General features: G+C 42.9%; 1 protein-coding gene across 7 annotated transcripts in view; it reads right to left on the reverse strand.

Annotated features, from left to right (window-relative positions):
- Positions 1 to 8,675: 8,675 nt before the first annotated feature.
- Positions 8,676 to 26,367, reverse strand: part of LPP (LIM domain containing preferred translocation partner in lipoma) — a 356,009-nt gene continuing 338,317 nt past the window's right edge. For all 7 annotated transcript variants that reach the window (XM_072868734.1, XM_072868732.1, XM_072868730.1 and 4 more), the window contains 2 exons: positions 25,706 to 25,826; positions 8,676 to 23,903 (listed from right to left, as the gene is read on the reverse strand). In XM_072868734.1, the coding sequence (XP_072724835.1) occupies positions 23,775 to 23,903; positions 25,706 to 25,826 (250 nt within the window). In that variant the 3' untranslated portion in view covers positions 8,676 to 23,774. The remainder of the gene's footprint in view (positions 23,904 to 25,705; positions 25,827 to 26,367) is intronic.

Here is a 26,367-nt window from a genome sequence, read left to right on the forward strand (position 1 = left end):
TCTTTGGATGTTTGGCTGTGGGCAGAGCTGTACCAAGTGCAGCAGGTTCAGCTGGTGAGTTGGTGTGCTGGAGACCAGTGTGTCATTTATTTGGTGTTATAGGTGCCCCAGGAAGGAATCATGGAAAATGGGTCTCTAACCTTAATTTATCTCCTTTCAGATATATACCTCTCCCCCCCCCCCCAAGTTTCTTATTCTAAATAATGGCATTATGTACTTTCATCTGTTTGCCAGCTTTTCCCTACCACCCATCTTTCCCACCCTCTGATAACTTCAGGACTCCCTCACCAATTTCACTCCCTCAAACTGGAGGGGAAGGAATGGGGTGGAGAGGTCTTAAATATACTAGATTCCAGCAAGTTGTGTCAGAGAGAAATACCTCAGTAAGGCCTTCTGTAAGCAAAGGACTGGAGAGTAAATTCGCTCCTTCTTAGCAAAGAATCCACATATGGCACAGATCCATAGGAAAGCAGGCTCAATTGCTTCTGCTGCTCAGGGGACTAGCTGTTAATTATAGAGCTCAAAAAACTTCGTCTCATCTTCTCGGTTTGGCTCATGCCACAGGGATTGAAATGGGAGTACCTATACAGACATTTAGAAGTACTGAAAAGAAAAAAACCCCACCTTTATGGAAAAACAAAACAAAATTTCTTTTAATGTACCTGTTCCATCCAACATATCTATCTCAGAAAAATACCATAATATTTCTTCATGCTTATTCCTGGAATGGGCCTTACAGGACACCAGTGTCTGCCTTCGAATTCTTCCTGACATCTCGCTTTGCAGTGACCTACAGCCATTCAAGACCTGGTTTCCTGAGGCTGCTGCCTTTGTGCTGACTTGCTGCTCTCCCAGCTGCCTTCTCGTGCTGCCTTTCATTTTCTACTCTGCTTGTCATTTTTTGAGGTGAGGAATTGTCATCGCCATTGCAGTAAGGTGCAGGGTGAGACTGGGGCAGCTGATTCCCCAGTCAATGCAATATGAAGAGTCGATTAATGAAGCAGGCAGTAAGTAGCAACAACAGTTAATGTGGCTTCACAGCTAGAGATCACCCCTACACGCGATCATGCTATAGTATAATATAGTCTGGTCTAGCCTAGTCAAGTTGTGCAGCAGTCTTTGTCTTCTGAGTCTGCAAGTATTTGGATCAGAGTTTTTGATTTGTACAAGCATGGGAGGCCATGGACTACGACTATGTGCTATCAGAGCTTAAATAATAGGTGGGTTGGAGTGCTGACTCTGACCAGACACTTCCATCTAGGGCCAGTCTTGATATTCAAGGTCCAGGAGCAAAGTTTCCAGACTGCAGCTTCAATTTTTTCTGATTCACCAAGTCAACTGGATGTGCAAGCAAGCTGGACCCTGAGGACCTTACGGCTTTTCAGTGAGAAGGTGAGAACTATTTATACTCTGCATAAGCTTCTCCCTTGAGACAGCAATCCTGGGCAGGGCTAAGGGCCCGCTAGAGCTACCTGCCTACCATATCTTTATCCTCTTCTCCAGGAAAGTACATCAGAGAGCAGGAAGTCAAGCAGCTCACAGTACGACCGGCTTAAAAAAAAAATTCCATATCGCTCATCTGTCTGCTCTGATGGCATCAGTGTTGCTCTGAACAGTACTGCAAGTAGTGCTGATTGCAGAGCAGCAGCAGGAAGATGGGAGTCATTAAAGAGACTCAGCCAAAACCCTGTAATTAATTAGTTAGAAAAGCATCTTGGAGTTATTAGAGAGGCCTCAGCAGAGGAAGCGACACCTCCGTTCTAACAGACTCACCTTCCGCCAGAGCTGCTGCTGCGATGTTTGACATTGTGCTGGTGTAAACAGAGATTAGAAGTCAGTGTAACAGGGAGAGGAGCCGCTGGCAGGCTCTGCCCTTGGCCAGTGCTGTGCTGTGTGCCGGGAGGTTTCCATGCTCTCCTCACGGGTAGAAATCAGATCCTGGATATGGCTCAGGTAAGGACAATTGCTACTCAACCAGGAAGACCCTGATTTTTGCTGTGATTAAAAGCAAGCCCAGTTTTCCCAGGGTGCTGAACAGAAAGCTGGTTATCCAGGTGTTTGTGATTATAAACAGCCAAGCATACACAAAAATGTCACCCAAGGCACCAGGAACTGGTGTCTCTTGGGATCTAGACACATGCAGGATGCTGTTGTCCCTGGCAGACATGCACAGGCTGGCTGCATGGAGAACTGGGCCATGCTCAGAGCTGCATATTCATGGCATGCAAATGTTACGCTACTTGCAAACTCCCACAGCTGTCATCAGCACACAGTACCATGGCCATGAGCCCCAGAGATAGAATAATATCCTATGGGGAGCAGCAGGATGCTGCAAGATCTGCGTGTTGCTGAAAATAAGAGCATTAAAAGGAAGATGGAAACACAAGACTAAAATAGCCAGGATTGCTTTAAGGACTCTTAATTTCCTTTGGGGAAGGAGGCCAGGCAATGTGGCTAGTACATGGGGCGAGGAGGCAGGAGGCCTGGCTCTCCCACTGACCTGCTGTCATACCTTTGGCAACTCTCTTTCTTCCCATGTGCTAATTTTGCCCTTTCCCCACTTGGTACTGTCAGCCTCTAGGAATTCATAAGTCTTGAGTTGGGCCTCCAAACACCATGATTTTGGCTTAAAAATCAAGAGCTATAAGTATATACATATGAATTATGGGCCTTTTTGAATGGCCGTGTGGTTTCTGACTCTTTAGGGATCATATTTCCAACTGAGCTGGTCAGATTTTTTTTTATTATGATTATTATTATTTTAAATGAAAGCCAAGAATTTCACATAAACGCAGGGCTCTGGCAGCTTCAGTTGGCAGCACTGCCTGCTCTTCGTGTGTCCTGCCTACTTAGACTGGGACCGTCTGAGGCATGGGCTGTCACTGGCCATGTCTGCACAGCATCAAGCAAAACCTCCCCAGTCTCAGTTGGCTTCCTGCGCTTCCCCAGGACAACTGACAACAAACAGCCATTCTGCCAGCTGTTTCCAGTGAGGATGGTAGGGGGGATAACTCTCCTGAGTTTGGCCTGCATTAGAGCACAGGTGACCAACAGACTGAAAGGCTCCTGGGGGAGATTTTTGGTGCATCCTATTTTGCCCTGCTGTTGCAGCCTTGCCAAGGTATTTCAAGTGCTCTTGAAGGCAGCAGAGATATTAAAAACTGAGAACATGTCAGTGCATGCCTTTGCTGTTCTGCCTGCTGAGTTTCAGTCAAGATCCCGGTCATCCTCTGGGCAGAGGCTTGAGTGGAAGATTGTGCTTAGTTGAACTGTCTTGCTCATCCCATGACGTCGAACAACTCAAATCCCCCACGTTTTACCTTGCAGATGTGTGGACGTACCACGGGAAGCTCCCTGTCTGAGCAGCTGTCACCAGCTCTGCAATGACAAGAAGCATGTCTTTGGCTCTCAGCTCTGAAGCTCATCTCTTTACAGTGCCTGTCAATGAAGACGTTCTCTGAATAAATGAGCAAACAGAGATCTTCAAACGAACAACACATTCTTCCTCAGGTCAACTTTGCAGAGAAAGCAAATATTTCAAGAGAATATGGTTACTGCTCATAGCTCTCTGGAGCCAGCCTGCTAACTCCTCTGCGGTGACTGTAAATCTGATGGTGGTTCAGTTTAAGGACCTCACAGATGCTATTTCAGACTGATATAATGTACCATAAATGGGATTGAAAGCTCCCATCTATAGCAGACAAAGCCTTTCTGGTTCATTCAAACACCGAGGAAACCAACTATTGTATATATGCGCAGTTGGGATTCATCCAAAAGTGAGTGATAGCCGAAAGAATTTACACTTTCCTTGGCTGGGGAACATGTTGATTTCGGAAGGCAGCAAAGGTAACACGAGGATACAAGGAGACTCCCTCTCCTGGCATTTATTATTTTAAACTCGTCCTTTGACTCATCTCAGACTCACTGCAAAAGGGGAGAGTCCCAGAAGGACTAAAGAGCCCCCACCATATGAGAGAGACTCCTGGTTTAGAGGCAACAAAGCATTTGGTCTCCATGGGATGGCAAGCAAATAGAAGCTGGTCCCACAGCCTCAGGCTGAATTTTAGGGGGTGTCTGTCTAGCTAAAGAGATATATCAATATATATAATATCACAATCAGCTTGTGGAATGCATTTCTATAAAGCACTGCGGAGAACCAAGTGACTCCAAAAAAGTTTGGGGGGTGTGATTCATCAGCTCTCAATACAAGTAACAGCCACCAGACCCGCCGTATGACAGTAAAGGTTAAAGGCAAACAAGTAAACCCAAATGCACACTATGGGGGGGGAGCCTGCCTTCAGAGCGTCAGACCAGCACTAATTAACGGGGTCGGGGGAAGGTTCCCTGGGGCAGACCGGCACACCAGTGGTACTGCAGGTCGTCCTGGGAAGCCGTGCTTCTGGCATCAGTCCCAGGTGGGCCACAGAACAAGAGGGATCCTTGGTCTGATCCTGCCTGGCAATTTCTGTGCAAAATGGGGCCAATTTGCTGGGAAGCTTCCCACCCCCAAGGAGGGAAGAGGTGGGCCGTGAGTTTAACAAACATTTTGGTATTTGGAAGTCATTCCTAGCTCTCGTTTAACACACAGACTGCATTTCCCATTGCTAACTGGCAGCAAAGAGCTCATCAACATTTAAATAAGAGGCTTGTTAATGCCAGCGTGAGGCAGGTTTGCACGCCAAGGCTGGCTAAGGTTTCGTGCCAAGGATTTTCTAAGAGATAATTTCTCTAGGAAACTCCTTCAAAAGAAGAATTCACGTCTGGTTAAAGAGAGCGAGGGCTTAATTTGAAGAGGTGCTGAGCTGGTTAAGTCAAATGGATGGTGCAAGAGCTGAAAGCCTGTGAAGATCAGACTCCAGCTTTTAAATCAATTGAAGGATGAAGAATGGCATGTGATGTTTTGCAACTGATTACGTTTTCTGCAATGCAATAACTGAAAGAAAAAAAAGGCCACCCATAACCTCTTCCATCAGTGCCACCGACTTGGCCATCGATGCTAAATATACTAAGGTGAGGCTTTAAATGCACCTGTTCGCTGAGTGTGGGAATATTATTTTCTACGAATGGTCAGATGCACCTTAGTACAGCAAAGATCTGCAATATTTGACTGTTTCTAGATCTCAAATGAGTCCTATAAATTACGAAGAATTTTCATTCTGTGACCTTGTTTTGAGCCTTCCCTATGGAGACTGAGCTTCCATCTCAGAGCTGGTGGAGGAAGGCTGCCGGTTTTGGCAAAGCTAGAGAGTCCTGTACTATACGTCTCTATAGCATGGTTTATTGCCTTTCCTTGTTCTGTCATATAACAGGAGTAATGTCCATGGTGTTGGAATATGCGCATGGTAATTGGCTTTTGCTGTAATTAAATGCCTCAGTGCCAGCGTTTAATCAGCCGCCAAAGCCGTTTATTGCCTCATATACTGCTGCACCATGAGCATTACCCCTTAATTAGTTGCTGAAATAGTGATGATTTAGCAGCGTCTTTATATTTATACTTTAAGACAGCAGATTCAGTCCAACATCAACAATATTGCAAGATAAAAAAGCAGCCCATTCTGCTATGCAATAATTGGGGCTTATTTATTTTTCCTTACCTTGTGGAAAACAGTGTCATGTGCATCTCTTGGTGACACTGCACTGGAGCTGCAGTTAGCACTTTGAAAGCAGTTGCTATGTCTCTGCTCTGCTTCAGGACCGACCTTGTGTTTTTTAAGTGAATTCAGTATCAATAAAACATTATCCCCGGAAACTCTCAGCAGCAAAAGCAGCGTAGGCTTCCCCCACTTTGACTCACCGTTACCAGGACTGCCTGGATCTGGTCCAGCAGACCAGAGGCAGAGAGCTCCCAGCCTTCCTCCTGAAAGCTCCCTTGGGAAGGGAGCTCCTCTGTGTCACCAGAGGAGTGGCACTTTGTCTTGCACAACCCTAGGAGGTTGTCATGGATGACACTGGCAGCAGCAGCCCAATCCAAACTCCTCTTTCCCCCCTTCCCTGCTTGTTTTTGCAGTGGAGGTGGTGGTGCTGTGTTACGCATCCACTTGCCATTTTGTGGGGGACAGTGGTGAAAAGAGCCCCCTCACAGTGTCCATTTGTCTTCTCCAGTTTCAGTTGTCTGAAAGGAAGAAGTCTGGTCTATACTGGTCTTTCAGAGCCCCTTGACCGTTAATGGAGTGAGAGCGGCATCTCTAGACAACAGACACCTTCCTTATGGCAGGGTGAACTAAGAGACATTGGAGGAACAGCCCTTTGGAGGTGTCCATCTATCACAGAGGGAGCCCTGCAGCTCGCTTGCGTTGGGCTCTTCTCTCCCAAACTATTAGAGATGGCAGAGATGAGCCCTGTCCAGAACACCAATACCACCTGCTAAGACCGGCACTGTGGACAGATTCCCTAGCTTTCCAAGTTTCTTCCCAGCTTTGAAAACCCCCGAGGAAGCTTACAAAGCCCCCAAAATCTTCTCAAATTAGATGGAAAGCAAAAGTCATCCTTGCTCAGTAATAAAATGCTATTTGTGACACAGAGGAAATCAGCAAGTCAGCCTAGATATCTTCAAGATAAACATACAAGACCCATCTTTAAAGCCAGGTGGTTAAATCTACAGTAGCCACAGTTAGAGAGAGCCATCACGCCAGGAGAACGCAGCTGTACAACTGCTTCTTCATTTGACCAGGAACATCATCAACAGAGCAACCTGTGGGGCTGCCAAATAGCCTACACCACCTCCATCCTGCCCTAAACCCCCAGTACAGCTAGCCTTGGCACCTGGGTTTTAGATACACTTCGCTCCCAGAGCTTTCATGGTCTTCAAAGGATTCTCATTGCCTTTGACTGCAAGAAAAGCAGAGCCAAACTATCGAATTAATAGCTCCCCCGCCCTTGGCCCTCACCTCTGGCCCCTGGCCTGCTAATGCATTTTGGTTTGTGTGTGGACAACACATCCCTGGAACTTTTCCATCGTAACAAGTTTAGGAAAAAATACCTTGTGCTATAAAGGAAGTAATAATATCGAGTTTGGAAAACTATATAGCAGTTTGAATGGACTTGAAAGCCTACAGCACCACACTCCCTTTACTGCCAAGACAAAGCCTGTCAGAATCCCATGTCCTGTAGGAACAAGCTGCAGAGTTTGTCCTTTCCTGAGGGAGAACACAGCCCCTTCCTAAAGTCCCCTGGGGAAGGGGAGGAGGAGCTGGAAGTGAAGCTGCTGCTTGCGCCTCCTTCCATAGCAAACAAAGCATCCCCTGACAATACATAACCTACTAAAGAAGTCCTTCATGTTCACTGGAGGTGGGAAAGGAAGTATGAGATTTAATTAAAGAATATTTAGCCTGGACAGTAGGAAACACTGTCCAAGGGTGAAGACAACACCACTACGGAATGGACTGACAAGGGATGTTGTGGCATCTCCATCTGCGGATGTCTTCAAGGGGATGCTAGATAAAAATTTGTTGGGAGTGACAAATGGCGAATGGGTTTAGCTGTATTGTGTGCCTTGGGATCTTTCTACAACACCATGAAAAAATGTTTTAAGAAAACTACTTTTGCTGATATGAATGGAGGTCAGTATTCATCTCATTTAACCCTTAAAGACACAAAACAAACCTGTCTCAGACGCTCACCTAAAGAAAAGATGACAGACCTTCTCCACTGACTACAGAGGACTAGAGGGCCACCTCAGACAACAAAGCTGTCTTCCAGGCTGCTAAAGTTCATTGAGATTAATCTCACCTTGAAGACAGCCTGTGCAGCTCTGCACAGAAGATTTCTGAGAGCAAAGGGCTTTTATAAAAAGGTCCAAGGATAGAGAGGGTAGAAAAACAGAAGCTACATGCAGGGTGCAGATATTTAGCAGGTAAGAAACGGTCATTGGAAAAGCTTACCGGGATACAGTGGATTCCCCGTCTCTTGAAGCGTTTCCATCAGGGAAAGTGTTCGGTGAGGGTTTGGTGTTGTGCCAGGTTCTCTGACTGGAGAGGTGAAGGTCAGGCTGTGTGGTTATCAGTGGTATTTTTGAAACAGATTGGACTGGACTGGGGAACAATCCAGATTATTTACTGGACCGGGAACAATACCGATTATTTACTGCAATGACAGCCTAGAAACAACTTCCTAGAAGAGACGGGCTTTGCAAACCACACTTCTTTTGACTCTGCCCATAATAGTTTGAATAATGTTCCTCTATTCAGCTGCAAAGCAAGGTGCTTGGCTCTGCTGTCACCCAATCACAACTCAAATTTGAGAATATTTGCGGGCAACCTCCACATATAACCCACCTCTCCAGATCTCCTCATGGTTTAGGAATGGAGCGCGCTCTACTGCAAAGGCACACATTTTTAAGAACAGCGCAAACTTAATCAAGAGATGGCCAGTACAAGGGGTACCCTCTCTTGTGACATATTTCTAGCATCCTTGCTTCACCCAAAAGTGAAGGAGGCTCTTGAATTAAGTATGCTGAGGAGCCACACAGTGAAATTTTGAACCCAAAAGAGAGAGAGAGGGAGGATATGAAGCATAATTGCAGGTGGAGGTTGGGAGAAAGTAAATACCATTCGACTTGAAAAAATAATTTCACACGCTAGCAAACAAAAATGAAATTTATAAGGAGTTTATTGGATTGGTAAAATGTAATAAAAAAGCATTTGTGATACTTCTTCTGCAAAGAAAAAAGGCATCTGGTGATTTTGCATATTTATTTTCCCTTACAAAACATTAGAAAAGCATAACTGATAAAAAGGATAACAACTGAAAGAGCAGAGCAAAGAGGAAAATACATCTCAATATAATTGGATAATGCGTAATAAAAATACAGAAAACATGCTTAAAACAGCTTTCATTCTCTTACTGTAAAAAGTCATTTTACGTGTTGAATAAAAATATACGCCGGTTGCTCTGAAAATTGCAGTTTAGAAGAGGTAACTAGCTGAGAACAAAATATATATATCTAGATATATTTATAAATATAGAAACGTGTATATGCTGCATCTGTCCTCAGAACAAACTGGAATAAATGGTTTTCAATCCATGCACACAAGTTACCAGAGAAAAAACTTCATACATTACCTAGCAGACCAATCCTGTAAGGTGCTGACTGCATTTCCTGAGTGCCCTCAAAGCCCTGTGGAAGTAGTCAACGAAGGAGACAAGTGGCCTGATGGGTTCAGTGAGAAGGGAGGCTACTCAGCAGCTCACAGGAGGTGCACTCAGCAACTCGCAGGATTTGTGAAAACTCCAATGGCAGCAGGATTGGGCCCCTCACAGACTTGGACAGTGCTTGTGCTCAGCAAGGGGTAAAACTATGGTACCCCCAAGCTCTGACAGACAGGAGACCAGTCCTAAAAGCTCAAGTAACATTACTTCCATTAGGATCTGAGGGCATGGAGTGTGCAGCAGAAGGCATCCCTCATATAGGGAATGCCTCCTTGTGCCCCTTTCTTGCCCAGATACCTAGGCTAGTGATTCACATTTAAAAGGAAGATCCTTCCCATACCACTGAGAGCCTCTGTCTGCTGGCACAGGACAAGGAGAAGTGTGGTCAGTCACGCTCCCCTCCCAACTGCAACAAAGGCAACAATAAAAAACCTTCTCTATCTCAAGGGCTAAACCAACATCTACCATAAAGCTGAAATACCACTTCAAACCTGGCCTAGTCATCCACTATGAATTACTGCACATCCAATAGACATCATCACTGGTGAACCCTAGAGCAGACAGGTCTACAGTTGGCAGGGACAGGCCAAAGCGTAGCAGCTACATAGGACAAATAAGTTCCTGGGGGCACTCCCTCCTTGCAGTTTGGAATCACAGAATCAGTAAGGTTGGAAAAGACCTCTAAGATCATCTAGTCCAACCGCCAACCCAACACCTCCATGCCTACTAAAGAGCTAAGACAATCTCCCAGCCCTTGGGGGGTTTGCCATGGGGCATTTAGCCAAGAGCAATCCTTCTGGAATGACCTACATGTGGTTCAGACCCCCTTCTATCAGCCCACAGGTAAAGCCAGTGTGAGATGAGGCTCTAAAACACAACAAACCTCTGCTGTTTGTTCTGAGCTGGAAAGTGCTGTTACCAAAACTGCAGAATTAGTACTCCTGGTCTCTCATTTGACTAACCAGAGAGAAGGTACTGGAGGCTGCCCTCCAGTCTCTCTGACAGTCCAAAACACAAGCTGTGGCATGGGAAATTATAGGACCCTTAAGGAAGCTGAAGTCTCACCAAGGCAGATCTTGTCTAGCAAGATCATGAGAAAGTCCAAGCATAACTTTGCTCTGCCCATATCTCTAACCAATACTCAGTCCTCACTCTCCAGAGGGACAGCAAAGAAGGTCACAGTGGTGCAGTACTGAGCATCAAAACATCAAACCTTTCCCTTTGCTGCCTTTCCAATAAATCTTGCATTTCCTCTCTGACCGTAGCAGGGAAAAGTTTCCTAAAACATGATTTTGGGGATTTAAAGTGAGAGCACATCACCCTTTTTAATACAGTAGCACTAATCAAACACCCAGCCTTTGGTTCACCTTCAAATTTTCTCTTCTAACATTATATAAAAAAAAAAAGAATAAGGGAGAGCTTATAAGAGCCAATATTAAGTGAATAAAATATCCAGGTATTAATGATTCTGGACTTCTGATAAGACAGAGATGTTTGAGGAGATACAGCCAAGTACCTCTGCTACTGAACAGTTGCCTACCAGACAATGACGTGTGTTAAGTAAGATGACAAGCACTGCTGATGGGATAAAGCCATTGCTTTGCTTATCCCAATGGAGAACAGATGCTCAAAATTAACTTCTTGCTTCTGTTCTACATCATTCTCATAGTTCCCATCCCTTCTCAGCACTAGGGCTATTTCTCTGCTGCCCATAAAGGAGCACCGCAGGTCTCCAAAAAGGCACATAGTGAAGAAAGTGGAATACACTTCTTGTAAAGGCAGCTCAGTTAATAGCCTACTCTTCACCTTGCTGGTTGTTCTGCTTAGATGCTTGTCAGGTGCTCAGCTACTTAGGCATTAGGCACATTAGAAATACTACTTTTTAGGTGCATAAAGCAAAGAACTAGATCAGACTCAGGGGACAAGGCGGAAATGTCCATTTGCCAAACTGAAGTGGGTTTCCAACCCATACAGAGCTGTCAGTAAAGCACTGTCAGATATAAAAAAGTGCCCCAGTTCTGTATTTTCAATGGGTACCATCTCAACATAGTTGAAACACAAGCCACAATCTCCGGTTGTGCATTTCAGTGCAAACTGCTCTCATCTCACACAGCCCTGAATGAAACATTAGCACAAAGGCAGCCTAATTGGAACAGGATCTTCTCCTCCCTCCCAGCAAATCCTAATCATTGCACACAATCCCATAGCTAACAGCAGAGAGAAAACACCTGTTTCTGGCAAAATACTTGCACTAGGAAGGCAGGGTCAAGCCCTAGGCTGGACACAGACTCACCACAGGGAGCAGTTCTGACTATGGAGAGGATGAGGTGGACCTTGCTTTGTTAGCAGGCCTTCCTTGCTCTCACGCTGCAGCAGCGTGTCAAGCTGGAGCTAGAGCAAACGTTTGCGGAGGAGGTGCTGGGCTCTGGCTCTAGTTTGGGGAACACTTCAGAGGGTGGCATTTTTCTCCCTGGCCACCACCAAGGAAGACAATAAAAACAACAAGAAACTACACTGAATGGTCATCTCCCTTTGTTGTGGTTTAGCTTCAGTCGGCAACTAAGCATCGCACAGCCACTCGCTCACCCTCCCCCCCCCCGGTGGGATGGGGGAGAGAATCGGAAGAGCAAAAGCAAGAAACCAGGACACCTTTCATTTTGAAATCTAAACACTTTCCCAAATGAAGGCATTTCTCCCATCTAGAGTTCATATTTGAAAAACCTCCCTATATCAGAACTAGAAAATATTCTGATTGCATTTTCTGGTCCTAAACTCTAGGTGAGCTTTCCTAGACAGAGCTCCTAATTTTGTTTTAATTCAGTGCCCAAACCAACATGGCTCCATATCATATAGGGACCAGAGCAAGACTAGGACACAACAAATGATGAGTAAAAATAATGACACCATGCAAAAGCACAGGGTCCCGACTACCAGAAATGCTGAATAAGCAAAGCCTCTATGGAACACAATTAGCATGAGATGTAGGAACAGCCATTAAAAAAAATCAGAGCAATTACGCCCTTTATTTTTTGCCACATATATTATTTTCACCTCTCTTTTCTCACACTTGAAATGGGGCAGGCCAGTTCTTTTTCCTATTCAAGTCGGCTTTGCTCTCTAGGCTGTCACACACTGCTGGCACAGACCTGCAGAGACAGGACTTCCCGCACTTCAGGGGAATGCTGAAGTGGGGCTATTTTTTAAACATCAAACTATTCCTGTTCACCATACACTCTGCTTCCAAAAATAAAACAAGCATCCGAGTCTTTAAACAAGCGGATGGACCCTTTAAAGTTTCATAACAATGTTTTAAACCTGGGGTAGGAGGGATGGGAACAGGAATACATTTTTCTACTTATGGGAAATAATGAAGAAACCAATGTTTCTGGATATGAAATGCTGGGTAATAACAAATCAGGGGTCTGTTGCTGAGCCCATTCTGCCAGCCAGCTCCTGTGAGAAAAAGATAGCGAGAAAGGGTTTTTTTTTTTTTTTTCTTCTGCACTGATGAACTTAAAATGAAAGGAGGGGCAATACATGGGAAGGAAGAGGGTAGACAGGTACATAGCATGGAAATGACTTGCCTGGAGCAACCACACAAGTAGGCAGAAAAATGGCAAATATAACCTGTCTCCTTATTCCCTTAGCCCTGTTCCCAAAACTAGTTTGGGAATGAATTAGGGGAAGGGGAGGAGGGAGCAGCAATTTGAACACGGCAGATGCTCCAGTTTAAACCATATCTTCCCAAAGAGGAACCAAGGGTGGGGGCAGGGAAGATGGCTATTATTAATGTCCTTCCGTATATAGCAAAGCAGACATCCTGCATAATGGCAACACAATACATCAATAATAGCCCAAGAATAGCTTCCTACCATTTTTTTTCCCTTGACAGTTAGAAACATAAAGAGAAAAATCAAGCTGCTGAGATAAATAGCTGAGTCTCCACCCCCACCTCAAATTGCCTTGGCATATTTTAAGAGATAAATGGTTCTATGAGAAATTTAAATAGCTTTCTCTTTTCATTTTTGGCAGCTGCAGGAACTGGGTCAGGTGTAGAAATTATTAATTTCGAAGCCTGAAAAACCCATGTTTGAAAGTAAGGTTTTTTTCCTTTAAAGCACCAACTTTCTTAGAAGTAGAGTTAGAAAAAAATTAAAAAATAATTGCTTTTTTTTTAAGCAGAAGTCAGACCAAAATAATTAAATAACAGTACAAGCTGCAGAAAAGGGACAATATGCATAACACTCTAATAGACTTTAAACATATCTGTAGTGGATTGTTAATATTTTTTTGCATAGAGTATAGTATTTGCACAATGGCTTTCATTCCTCTTGATCAAATATAGCACTGGGAGTATGCCTTGAAGAAAAAGACTGGGGGGCACCATTCTGTAGTGTTACCCTAACTTTAGTGCACATTTCCAAAGAGACAAGAGGTTACTGCCAGAGTGCCCAGCACCAAACACTTTCACAAGGAGCCCATTTACTCATTGCCAGGTCTCTGGATTGACATCCCAGTGAGCTGATCTGCCTGAGGCTGCGCTCGCTGCTGCTCAGAGCTGGTGAACCTGGTACTGAACCATGTGTAAATCACTGCCTTCCCTGTTCCACTCGAGTTACTCTTGCTTTACATTGATACCAGGATTTGTGGCCCAGCTTCTCTGCATGATGCCAAAAGCCATCTCCCTCCTCATGCCATATGTGGAAGGATCTCTCTGCAACCATAAACCCCTGAATCTTACAGAAAAGGAAGGTCAAATCCTGTAGAAACTGCTCTGAGCAAAGAAACGCTGATGTATCAACTCCCTCACAGGATAGTACAACAGTTAAGACCTGTAAAAGGTTCAAATTTCCAGTCCTACAAAGACTCCAAGATCTTGAAAGATACTCCGTTGGCATGCAGCCCACCCCGCTGCACAGCTGGTAAAATCTCCCCTGTTCCCTGTGTTCTGTTCTGTGTCCCAAATCAGGCGGATACCCGAGAAGGACAACTCCCTTGTTTAGACTTGCTGCACCTCACGGCTTGTACTCTTCTTCCCTTAGTGACCAATCAAAAATTTAAAAGCTGACAAAGACACAGATGTAAATAGAACTGTGGTGCCTAGAAAGTCAGAGCACAGATAGGATCAGAAGACAGACTGTAATTACAGGCCCTGCTACTTATTACATAGGCTCATGTAGCACAACTGGCCTTCAGTGGAAACTTCCTGTGTAATTAATAAAGGAGAAACAGAATACTTTTGCAATCACTTTTCTAGCTTTCACTGTGGGGGTCCAATCCTGCCATCCCGGATTAGCTCTAATCATAGTCAATCTTTCTCTGCACAAACTGAAGGCATCTGTTCTCTAAGACTGGAAAAAAAAAAGAAAAAAGAAAAGAAAGAAAAAAAGGAAAAAACCTTTGCAAACCTACACCATGCAATCAAGAAGGAAAGGAAATTGATCCTGAAAACCCCCACCCAGATCCTAATCTGACAATGTTTTCAAGGCATCTGGCAAAAAGGAAGAAAGAAAAATGCTATGAAATATTTGAAATCCTACTCCTGTCAGGAATACATGAGAGGGGAAAGGTGAGTTTGAAAGGGCTGTGTTATTTGTAAGCCAAAACCTGAAAGCACCACCTTTTGCATAGAAGCATGAGATGCCCTTGGCCCAAGCCAGAGCGGTCCTGAGAACAAGTACCAGGCACTGATTCAACAGGGACTGGCATGACAAAGTCAAGGCTGTGTGAGCAGGACCAAAGAAGCTGTCCTGCACACCATGGTATGTACCATGGGACATCAAGGGTAAGGAAAACGAGAGAGTTAATAATACAGTAAAATAGCTGGATGTTTGCAGCCCATAACTGATCATCCTCATCTAAAGCTTCAATTGGATTTTCAACAGCATGGGAAATAGAGCATCCCCAAAGGAGGATTTCTCCTGAAAGCACTTCTCTTACTACTGAGATTCTTACCAGAGACATCCAAGGCAGGGGAAACTGCCCTGTGAGATCTGAGATGTACCGAATGGCACTTTGCTTTGCAGCACCCAGGATCTTGCCCTCTCAAACCCCCACTGGTGTGGAGCACCTTTGGAGAAAGATCTCAGCCAGGCCTGACCACTGGGCTAATCCCAACCTGCAGTACAAAAAGCAGGCGCAGAAAGAGGCTGGATGTGCCCAGCTGTCATAAGGAGGGGAGCAATCAAGCAGACACTCAGGAGTTACGATGCTCAGCTGTGCCTTTGCCTTGCTCACATCCACTTGCCTGCTGTACAGTTCTAGCATAAACCATAAAAGACTTCAGGACAAGCAGTGGGCATACAAATGGGATCGAAATGGTCCTGAAATGCTGAAACAAAAGACACTTTGGAACAAAACTGGTACAGCCACAATCCCCATAATGCTTGCGTAAGACAGAAAGAAAAAATCCCTAGAACGTATTTATCAAAAGCCATTTTATGCAGATCTTTCCTTCTGAATATTTAAAACATGGTGAATATTAAACTTCAGAGATTCTTAATACGTTCCAAAGCCCCATGGACCTTTGAAATGCTAGCTCATCAATATGCAACATCTAATCTTGTCAAAAAAAAAAGGGAAAAAGAAAAGCTATTCATCCTCTACACATAGAGGTTACAGTGAGAATCCCAAGGAAGAAAAAAAAAAACAACCCAAAACCAAACTTCCAGCATCTTATGCAATAGGTTAAATTTACTCTGGTTGGGAAAGTTTCACTTTCTGCAAGAGAGAAAGTGCCTGTACATGCATTGCTGCCGGAAGCTTCTTCTGAAGTGTGAGGCTGAAACTGTGTAGCTGGATTACAGTAAGTAGTTTATTAAAAAAATCAAGGCTTGTGGCTTTGTATCCTGTTCCAGTCCAATGTAGTCTCAGGATCCCCTCTCCAAAGGCCAGCAGACAGTGCGCCACCTAAAAATCCATTCTAGTCCAAAATGCTGTGGTTGAAATGGCTTTGCTTGTTTATAAAGTTTAGTGTTTCGTATCGCTTGCATCTGACCTTCAGCAGAAATAAAAGCTCAGTTAAATTGTGCAAATATGTACCACATGGGAGCAAGGGAAGGCAGCCAAAAATGCTGCATGAGCTTTTGCAGGGCTGCAGCCTTTTAGGAGCACCAGTGAGATGAACTGGATGAGAGGCCAAATTGATTTAGGCTCCAGGCAGGAGCTTAAAACACCATGACATCCAAATTCACAAAGAAAATGTTCTGTTACTGCAACCCCAAATTTCCTGCACATGAAAACACTGTTTTCTTTCATCTTTGGGAGATGCTCGTTCTGTAATCCGACATTTAAAAATGAACAAACAAACAGGAGTCAGCTGACAAAGGGTTCTTGCTGGTGAATGGAAGTAGGTCACACTGAGTATTTTGCCTTTACAGCCTGACTTAATATTAGTGTTGTACACAAAACACTAACAAAACTGCACTGGAGACAGGGAAAGACTCTAATTCTGTCTTTTCTATGAAAATTAGCATTAACATTCTGCATTAATGTGTAATGCCTCCCCAGTACCCCATATTTGGTTAATTAAAAAAAAAAAACAAAATAAAAACAAAAAAAAACCCCAAACACAAAGCAAACCACACACTAAATTAAACAACGACAAAAAACCCTTACTGGTCAGCCTGCATTTAAAGACATCTAAGTATGAGTAATCAGGCAGAGAGGAATTTTCCTGAAGGAACATAAAAGAAAATGAAAGCTCTACATACAAGACCAAATAAAATCTTCTGTCTCTCACGAATGCAAATTCTGGCTGCCCTTTTACACAAACATATTAAAGGAATAAAACTGAAGGAAAAAATAAAAGAGGAAAACCTAATAAATTCATTTTTGGAGAAAAAAAAATATTTAAAAACAAACAAACCATCATTCAAACAAATTTCTTCATGATAAATCCCTGCAATCATGTGGTTCTAAATGACATGGTTAAATATGACTGAAAAAGTAAGGCACAATTTCATAATCATTTTAAAAGCAATAATTATAATCATTTTCTTTGATATCCATGTGGCAGGCCACTGATACTATGGATGCACAAAACTACTTGATTAAAGATCTGGAAAAGTTTTTCCAACTACTAGCTAAGACTCATAATACCTCTGTGAAGTAAGTAACATACCATCTTCACTGCAAAGATGAGTGCACGTTGAGCAAATGGAAAAAGCGGGTAAGAGCTGCTTGCGGACAAAGGGAGGCAGAGGCAAAAAAGTAGAGACACCCCAAGTGTCATGTTCCCAGCGAGGGACTCTAACCCCTGGAAATGTAAAGGTAATGCCACCACCTGGGGCTTCTGTTTCCTTCCTCATTTTCTAAGAGATCTAGGTATGAGAAATGCGGATGAACAGCAACATTAAAAAAAAAGTTTGAACTGAGTGCTCTCGATACCAGTGACAACCCCATTGCTTCCACATGTAACATGAAGCCAAAGAGACCAGGAACACATAGCCAGGAATAAAGCCCAGTGGAGTTTAAGTGGCAATGCTCGATATTGCAGCCTGTATTTCTACTTAGTTGTAGCCCCACAACCACCTTATGTGTGCATGTGAGTGCATACGCCAGAGCAGTCTGCAAGTGTTTGAGCCTAGTTTATTTCAGACCACGGAAGAGAATTTCCAGGCTGAAATGAGAGCTGTTCCCCAACATCTACCAGGAAACATACGGAGGTTATGGTTTTTTTTCCTGAGATTTTTACATGCTGGGTGAATGTTGTAATTTCACAAGTTTAAAGTCTACTCTCTCTCACACTCCAAACACCAGTCGTGCAATCGACTGTTGCAAATTCAAACTTGAAATGCTGAGGAAGCCAGGTAGTATTTCTAGAAATGTTTAAGGAGAAATACCATTCCAAAGCCCAGAAAGGTATGTGGAGATGAAGTTCAATCAGTATCTCTTGATCTTCACCACAGTTGCCATAATGTGCTTACATTCTTCAGTAATTTCGGGGGTGGGGGGGAAGAACACAAAGAAGAAAATTGCAATTGCCACAGAAAAAGACCCTGGCATTCTCCATAGCCAGCCACTCCATGGCTTTAAGACAGGAAAGAAAAATGAACCCAACAGAAGTAACACTGTTATCTTAAGAAGAGTCACAATATTTGGATTGTTCTAACAAAGGAAACAGTGACTTCAAAATTAGCAAAACTAGTTAAAAATAGGAAAAAAATATCTTGTGAAAAGTTTCAAAGCTTTTTTTTATTTCACCAGGTCCAATATTGAACCATTTCCCAAGAACACATGTGCTTGTTTTTAAGTAGAATTTTTATCCAAAGTAGTTTTCAAAATCGTCACAGAAACTTTAATTTACCAGCAGAAGAAACCCAAACGACAAAAAACTGAGAAAGACGACATGGGTTTTTGAGAAATGAAAATATTTGTTAACAATTCTGAAATTTATTTAGATAAAAATTCACTATGGTTTTAATTATAATAGCAGGAAAATAAACTATTGTGGATAATATTGCAAAAAGAGAGAATTCCTCATAAAAAAAAAATGGCCCTCCTGACATCACATAATTTAGTGTAAAAATTGTGACCAGCTCTACTGGAAATAGTGTTCTCACAGCTCTTTCTTAGTTTATACTTTACTAACCTCTAGAAAGTACTAAGTAGTTCCTGCTATCCTTTGGCAACAAACCCTCAATTACCATCACTAGTGTTTTCTCATGGGAATTTCACCACAGCGAGATTCTTCAGCACATCTGTCTCTGCTAGCCCTCATTTACAGTATCAAAGTCTATATAAGGCATAGTCAAACCCAACTCGGTGAACAAATAGCAAATCAACATGATGAACCAACTGCAGCAACCAGGTATCAACAGAAAACAGTTATAAACTCAAATCCTTTCTGAGCCATTCAGCTGAAGCACCAGGTATCTAACATTTATCTCTGATGCTGAAGGAGGGCAAAGACACAGGATTTCCCTCAAGGACCTTCTCTCGGGTCCTGTTATCCCTTGTCTGCTGGACTGTCTCAAAATCAAAAGGAACCAGCATTTATCAAACCTAAGCTAGGCTTGGCTGACCATGGCCAGGCAGCAGCCGTAACAGGTCCAAAGAGATTTCAGTATGACTTTTTGCATACTCTCTTCAACAACCACTGTTTCTCTAAAATAAGCTTTTTTCTCATTCTTCTCAGGTACATTTTGCTGATAGGCAGAAAGTCAACTTAAGGCCTGTGTCTCATGAAAATCTCACTCCTGCCATCAGGATGAATGCTATTATGTAGAGTTCACTATAACAAACACTTTGGTACTCCCACACCTCTATGATTAAGTCATTACCCAAGTGTTTCGCAGCCGTGATAAAAATCTAAGAATTAAAATATTAAAAAAAACAAAACCAAAATTAAAGGTGCATTATCTGATAGGCTAAGGCAATGGTGTTGCTTTGTGTTTTTAAAAGCAATGTTCAGGCAATGATTAAAACAAGTGACAATAAAACCATCACATTCACAAAATACTAGTGTTAGTCTTGGGGACGTGCTTAAGGATTGGGCTGTAACCAAGGCAAACCAATCTTCTGGAGAAAGTTTAAGTAGACAGTTTTAAAGCCATGGTTCAAAGATACAGTAAATCTGGCTGTAGGGCTACTTGTGACATATGGAAAGTGCCACAGCCACCTGACACAAAGTTGTAAGAACTCATCCTCCTGTTGTCCAAATGTTACATGGGATCAGCCGCCGGGTGCCCTCCTGCAGTTGGCATAAGGGCAACACAGGAGCCATTTCATGCGTTCTGGGTAATTTGACAGAAATTTGACTGTGCCCACATCCTACCCAGATCAAGTCTGTTATGACTAGGTGATACAGAATCAGTCTGGTATTAATGACTGTAGACCCATGGCTTATGTCACACCATGCAATGGCTTTAAGCCTGTGCTTAAACAAACCCCATGGGCTTAAATATTTTGCTAAATTAGAACCTGATCCTGGACCCTCCTGGGCCCCATCTGGCCACAGAAATCATGGGATCAGGCCCTACTTGCCAATAAATGCTAGACAAAGCCAAAGCAGCATAAGCAAAAACCTCTGCAGACTTGAACAGAAATGTCTGTGTGATCTTCCAATTCTTTCTGAAATGAACAGTTTGGACATTACCACAGCCACAGATGACGTGAATTTTTATCATGGCTAAGAAGTGCACCTTAAGAAAAGCAAGGTCTCTTTGGCAAAAAGAATCCTTCTTTGGAACAGATAAAACAGGATATATTATAAATATGTGATAAATATTGTGATGAAGCAATATCTCAGTGGTTCTTAACTGCAGTGCAATTGAGGTAAGTCCACCAGCATTTCCTAATTAAATCCTGAAGCATCAGAGGGGAGATTTCCATACACACACAGGTGATGAGAGCCTCTGTGATGTATATACATTTATGTAATATCTTCTGAATATATTTATAGCAATTTTAGAAGCCAAAACCACATGCATTACAGAAAATAAAGAAGAGTGTTTTGGATGCTCACTCCTTCCAACAGGCAGATGGCTTTGGTGTTTCAGGGGTGAAAACAAAAGCATGATAGTACTTTTGCCCAGATGTGTCAGGTCTAGAAATTAGCCACAGTACCTCAAATATCAACACTGCTCAATCTTTGTCAAACATCTTCCACCCATGGAGTATTTAACGCTTGAAAAGTTTGGCTCTCACCTCCCTGCACACCAGCCCAACTCACCACAGCACCCTTATAACACAGGGGATTCAGATCTAGATCTCCTGGCTGGCCAGGAATGGGCTGGAATGCCAAACCTACATACCAGCAAACTTTTCAGAAAAGAGAAGACAGAACTCCAAAAATCAGTAGCTTGGGCCAATCTGATTAGTTTAATTCCCATAACGTCCCTGGGAAGTTGGAAAGAAACCATCTCATGCAGAGGGCAGAAGACAAGGAGCCATTTGACTTGCTCCAAGTCCAGCCTATAGCGGGGCCATAAAAAGCCCAAAGGCTCTGGACTTCGGTCCTCCTTAGTCTAGGCCACATTCTGCAGGAAGGCATAATAGCTCATTTCCATGAATTACCCCAGTGTTACTCAGGACAGTCTCATCAGCCATTTGATTTAACACTAACAAGAATAAGGAAGATCAGAGCTATGTTTGGTGCCTGATGAATGGCTTATTCTGCACCCAAGTGCATCACATCCTCCCCTGTGCTTGCAGAGATGTAAAATCCTCCACAGGGATACAATGGCGTTAGCAATCCCAGCTCTGACCTCCCATGTTTTTGTAGGGTTAGTTCAAACTGGATTTGCTCAATAGTTGCGAGGTTTTTTTGACTGGTGGTGGTGCAGACTGCATGTAAAGAAGCGAGCTCAGAAGTACCTTACGTGCCACAGTTCAGGGAGCAGGAGCCCAGATGGAACCTGGCAGGAGTCACAGTGCAAAAAAATCTGTTTACGTCTGAGGCAGTAAAATTCTTGAAGGCCAGGGTAGAAATCTAGTATAAAAAGGCAAACTGCTTCAGCACAGCCACTATGGTAGAGAATGATTTCTTTTGCTTAATGATGCCACCCTTCTACAAAGAAGGATTCATTCTGAGCTGTGAATTTTGGGAATCTTCCCCGACACCGGTGGAGTTTGCCAGCATATAAACTGTAAGGAACAGAGGTTTCAGACTGGTATTTCTGTATTTGAATTTACTGTATATAGCTAAAACTATTAAATTTCACAGTGCTCTTCCATAAAGGTTAGTGCTAAACTGAAAGGAAATGCACCATTTGCAGGAGCTGCAGTGAGTATCTCAATTTTTCGTCTTTGTTTCCTATCGGTCTAGCTTATCTAACTTTTCCTTTCTTTTTAGCATTAGTGGGTATAATTATATCAGGCCTCTATAATAGAAAATAAAGATGAAAGCACCACATTCTCATTGTTTTTCAGTGGGTGCATGAAAAAAATTCTTATAACTTACTCTTGGAAAGTGCCAGTTTGTCACTTACATGGTCAATCAGCCTGCAACTGTTTCAGTTCTGCTTCTTAATTTAAGTGCAAAGAAAGGTATTTTCTTTGATTACATCTGCAAATAAGATATTAATGTCAATTCAGTGATAAGAAAATTACTCCCTCGCTATGTAATTTGCACCTTAGTTATTATGGGTTTCATGAACAAGAATATTATAGCTGCTCAGAATGCTGTGGATTTCTAATTTTTTTTTAATTAACCAAACTAAAAAAACCCCACCAACATGAAAAAAAAAAGATTATCTGTACCCAGCTTTTATTTACCTTGGCATATGTATTAATTCTGGACAGAAGATGAAAATGCTGCTGCTGGCCCAGCACTCTTCTGCAACAACATTTCACCAAAGAGAAGTTCTAAGTGGCTGGGATGAAAAAGAGGACAAAAAATGATGCCTTTTTGGAATGGCATAGAGAAGGGTTTAATACCTTCTTTAGCTTAAGATAAAAACTGAACAACAGCATGTATATTTAGGAAGATCCTTTTTGCTGTTGTTGACATAAGATCCTTAATTTTTTTTAATGAAAACTCCAGATCATGCATGTTAACACCAGAGAAACTTATATCCCAAGGCTTGATTCAATCCCTGATACAGTTGAAGGAAAATCCTCCCATTGCAATAAACAGGAGATGGAACAAGACTCTATTGCTTAAATATCTACCCAGAAACCAATCCTGCCAGTGGTCCCACTAAATTGGGGTGTGTGAGAGAGTGGCATAAGATTTTTTTGAGCATCGCTTTGCACTACAGTCCTATGTAGTTTTTTTTTTTTTTTAACCACTGGGATTTTAAAAATGTGTTTCCAGCCCCACATCCTTAAAAGACCTTCTCAACAGACATGATTGGCTTATACCTCTGGTAAATCAAAAGCACATTGTGTGTGTGTGTGTAGTGTATAGTGTGTGCAAGCTCACATCTTTCTGTGCTTGCTCATACATTGTGAATTGGAAGCATCACTACTGAATAAATTTATGCAATAGCAAAATATAATTCCATAAGAAAAAGAAAAAACCCTATTGAACTGGAAGGGAATGGAGACAAGTAAGGGCCTAAGAAAAAAGATATAGATAACAAATCTGTGTCCCAAGGATACAAGGTCACACCTACACTCTTAGGTGCAGTACAGTTGAAGTTGCATTGTTTGTGTTGTGATGAGAGGAGTGCTGGGTCTGCTCTCAACACCCTTCTAGGGCAGTGGAGCTACTTCTGCTGGTGATCCAGATCCTATTAAAGTCAAAGGGAAGCTTCCCATGACTTCAATGAGAGCTGGTCAGGTTCTCAGAATAACCTGGGAGAAAGAACGAGCTCAGCCATCTTTCACCTTCTACCTTCATGTACTTCTTAAGAGACAGGAATCAAACACAGAAATACAGTTAGGACCATGTTCAGACCTCCTTCTACAGGCAGATAACTTAGGTGCCATGACCACTTATCTCCATCAGCTGCAGAGACAGCAGGTGGTCTGACTCACTCACTGCCCTCCTGAAAAGTCATGTCTAAATCAGGTGCCTGTCATGGGCAGTCTGAACATGGCCTCTAACTGCCCTCTTGTTCCAAGGCCTTCCAGTTTTAATTTTTTAAAAACAGAGATTCAGACCCTAGGCTGGAAAGAAATCATGCAAAGCTTGTGCAATATTCCCCAATGGGCATCCTGGGGAGGGTCACAGTTGACACTCAGAGATCAGTGCTGGCCTTGGCAGTCAGAGCCTGGATCCGAGCAGAGTTGCAGGTCTTGCAAAGGATATGCCCATCCAGAGGGTAACAGCCCTGATTGTCCCCTTCAGACAGGAGGGCACCACAGTCCTAGGAAATGAACAGACAGAAAGAGCAAAGTAAATAAGAAAGAAGAACAAGATTAACCGAAGAATCTTATTAGTCAAAGAAATTCTCTCCTCACTCTCCACCTTGTAACAGGATCCAGCCTGAGTCAGCGTAAAGCATGAAGCTGAGGTATGTGATATCTTTCACGATTAAGCCATTTCCTGATAAGAGACAATGCTGCAGAGAAGATGGGTTCCCAAGCTCTCTGCTGAATTTAATCCAATTGAAAATAGAAGATTATTCCCTTCACATTTCTGAGGAAGGAAAGGTCTTTAGCATTGGAGAAAACATAAAAATTAAGCATGTATTTATTAATGCAAAAAAGGATAAAAAAGAAGCATCACTGGGAAGGAAGTTTGGTACCAATATCTGAGTACAGGTAATCTCCTTTGGAAGAGTTAATGCCACAAAGCTATAGCATCCATTCCAGAGTGACAGCTAAGCAAACTCCCTGCCTGTCTCCCCTTACCAGAACTGTCACCTGTGTTTGTATTGCAACTGGCCCAAAAGGTTGTAGCTGAAAGGAGGATGTCACTGAGACAGGCACATGGAAACCCTGCTAAAAGGGCCCAAAACCTGCTCCAGAGACCTCAGCCCCTAAGTACATAGGGCTAAATATAGCTGCTAGGAAAGCTGGGAATTATCCCTGTGTGATCAGGCAATCACTTGGCCAAAGACTGCTGATGGAGCTGCGGTGAGGGGATTATGGCTTGCTTAGAGGCCATGCCTCTTCATCACAAATCTGTGTCTGTAAATACGCCTGGCATGCAAGTAGTGGAAAGAGGAATATCATTGTGGTTCCTTTTGAGAGAGTTGAGGCACATGAAGATCAAGGCTAACTAAGTGTCTGTGTCCTGGGCTCTCCACTGCATCTACTTCTGACATTCACGTGCATGAAGCGCCTAGGTATCTCAGCAGCCAGCATGGGGACATGCTGTATGACAAATTAACTCTACAAAATTTAGTGTAGGGATGCCCCAGCGTCTTTAAAAAACTGGGCCTAAGTAATGGGCTGATATGTATCCTGGAAGCCAGGGTCAGATTGAGAAGAGAACCAGATGCCTCACATCTCAGCCTAGACCTTTAAGCCTTAGTCCATCCTTCTTTCCGGTTAAAGTTATTAAAACCTGCAACTGCAATAAGAAATACATTTGGTCTCATTTTCTTACCCTGCCATCTGGCTGATGTATTATCCAACAAGTAACACTTGCATTGAAGAATTCTTGAAGGTTCCCTAACACAGCTGTTCCCACATGTTAATTGCTTTAAGGTGATTTTTCTTCTGTCTTTAGACTCTTACCATCAAAATTATATGAAGTGCATAATGAAACTGAACAGGAAAGTAGCACAAAAAGCATTGCACAAAACAAGAATGATCATGTTTATGTGTCCATTAAAATTCTTCAACCCAGAGCCATATGTTGAGTTTCCTGTACAATCTTGCTCAAATTCTAACATGCGTTAGCTTTCATTTTAAGAACATAAACATGAGCAACATTTGTGTCCAAGCTATAATTTATGATGTTCTCAAATATTAAGCTCTAATTACCTGAGTCACATTCTCTTGCTCTCCTAATGAACCTGTTATAAACAAGGGACCTGATTTTCTTCTCATTTGCGCTGATATAAATGAAGAAAAATTCCTTGCGTGCTGAAGTCAATGAAGTAATTTGATTGTAGAGCCAGTGTTACAATAGGGTATGCCTGTCGTGTATATAACATGAGGCAGTGATGAAATTAAACCAACCTTTGCTTTCTGTCCTTCACATGATTAGAATACTAACCTCACACCGGTAGCACTGGACATGGAAGTCACGATCCAAGGCAACAATGCGTACAGTCTCCTCTTGTCCTGGGGCTGGCATGATGGGCTCCTTACACACTGAACATCTTGGTGCAAATTTCCTGAAGAAAGAAGAGATGGTCCCAGTCATCCTCAAACTCAGAGTGAAAGTTTTTGTTAACTGCACCAGCAAGCCAGAAACATGTGCATTTGTACAAACACACACACTCCCCCCTATGTACATGTATGTCATGGTTTGCAGCTTTGCACAGCTGCCTCCTTGGAAAGAAGACAGGAAGGAGCACTTTAGTCTTACAATGCAATTTCAGGCTTGCAGGATATTAAAGAGCATTTTGCAGACTATTAGGAGAGGACTTCAAGAATATCTGACAGGCAGCAAAGAATATTCTGCTTGCCCTAATTAACAACTGAAGTGCCTATTGAGTGACCCACAATTGTGACACCTATGCACTGCCGCAACCATCAGGCTCAACCCCCAGCCTAACTCTGAGAAAGTCTATGCAGTTCCTAAGGTTAGAAGGATGACCAGGATCTGCTTCAGGACCACCTCTTGAAAAAAATATAAAAATATTAAAGATTGGAGCTTGGAACAAATAGGTAAAGAGTCTTAATAGAGATGGTAAAAAGATTTGCTTTACAACT

This window comes from Ciconia boyciana, chromosome 7 (assembly GCF_034638445.1).
Source record: "Ciconia boyciana chromosome 7, ASM3463844v1, whole genome shotgun sequence".
NCBI classification, from domain to species: domain Eukaryota; kingdom Metazoa; phylum Chordata; class Aves; order Ciconiiformes; family Ciconiidae; genus Ciconia; species Ciconia boyciana.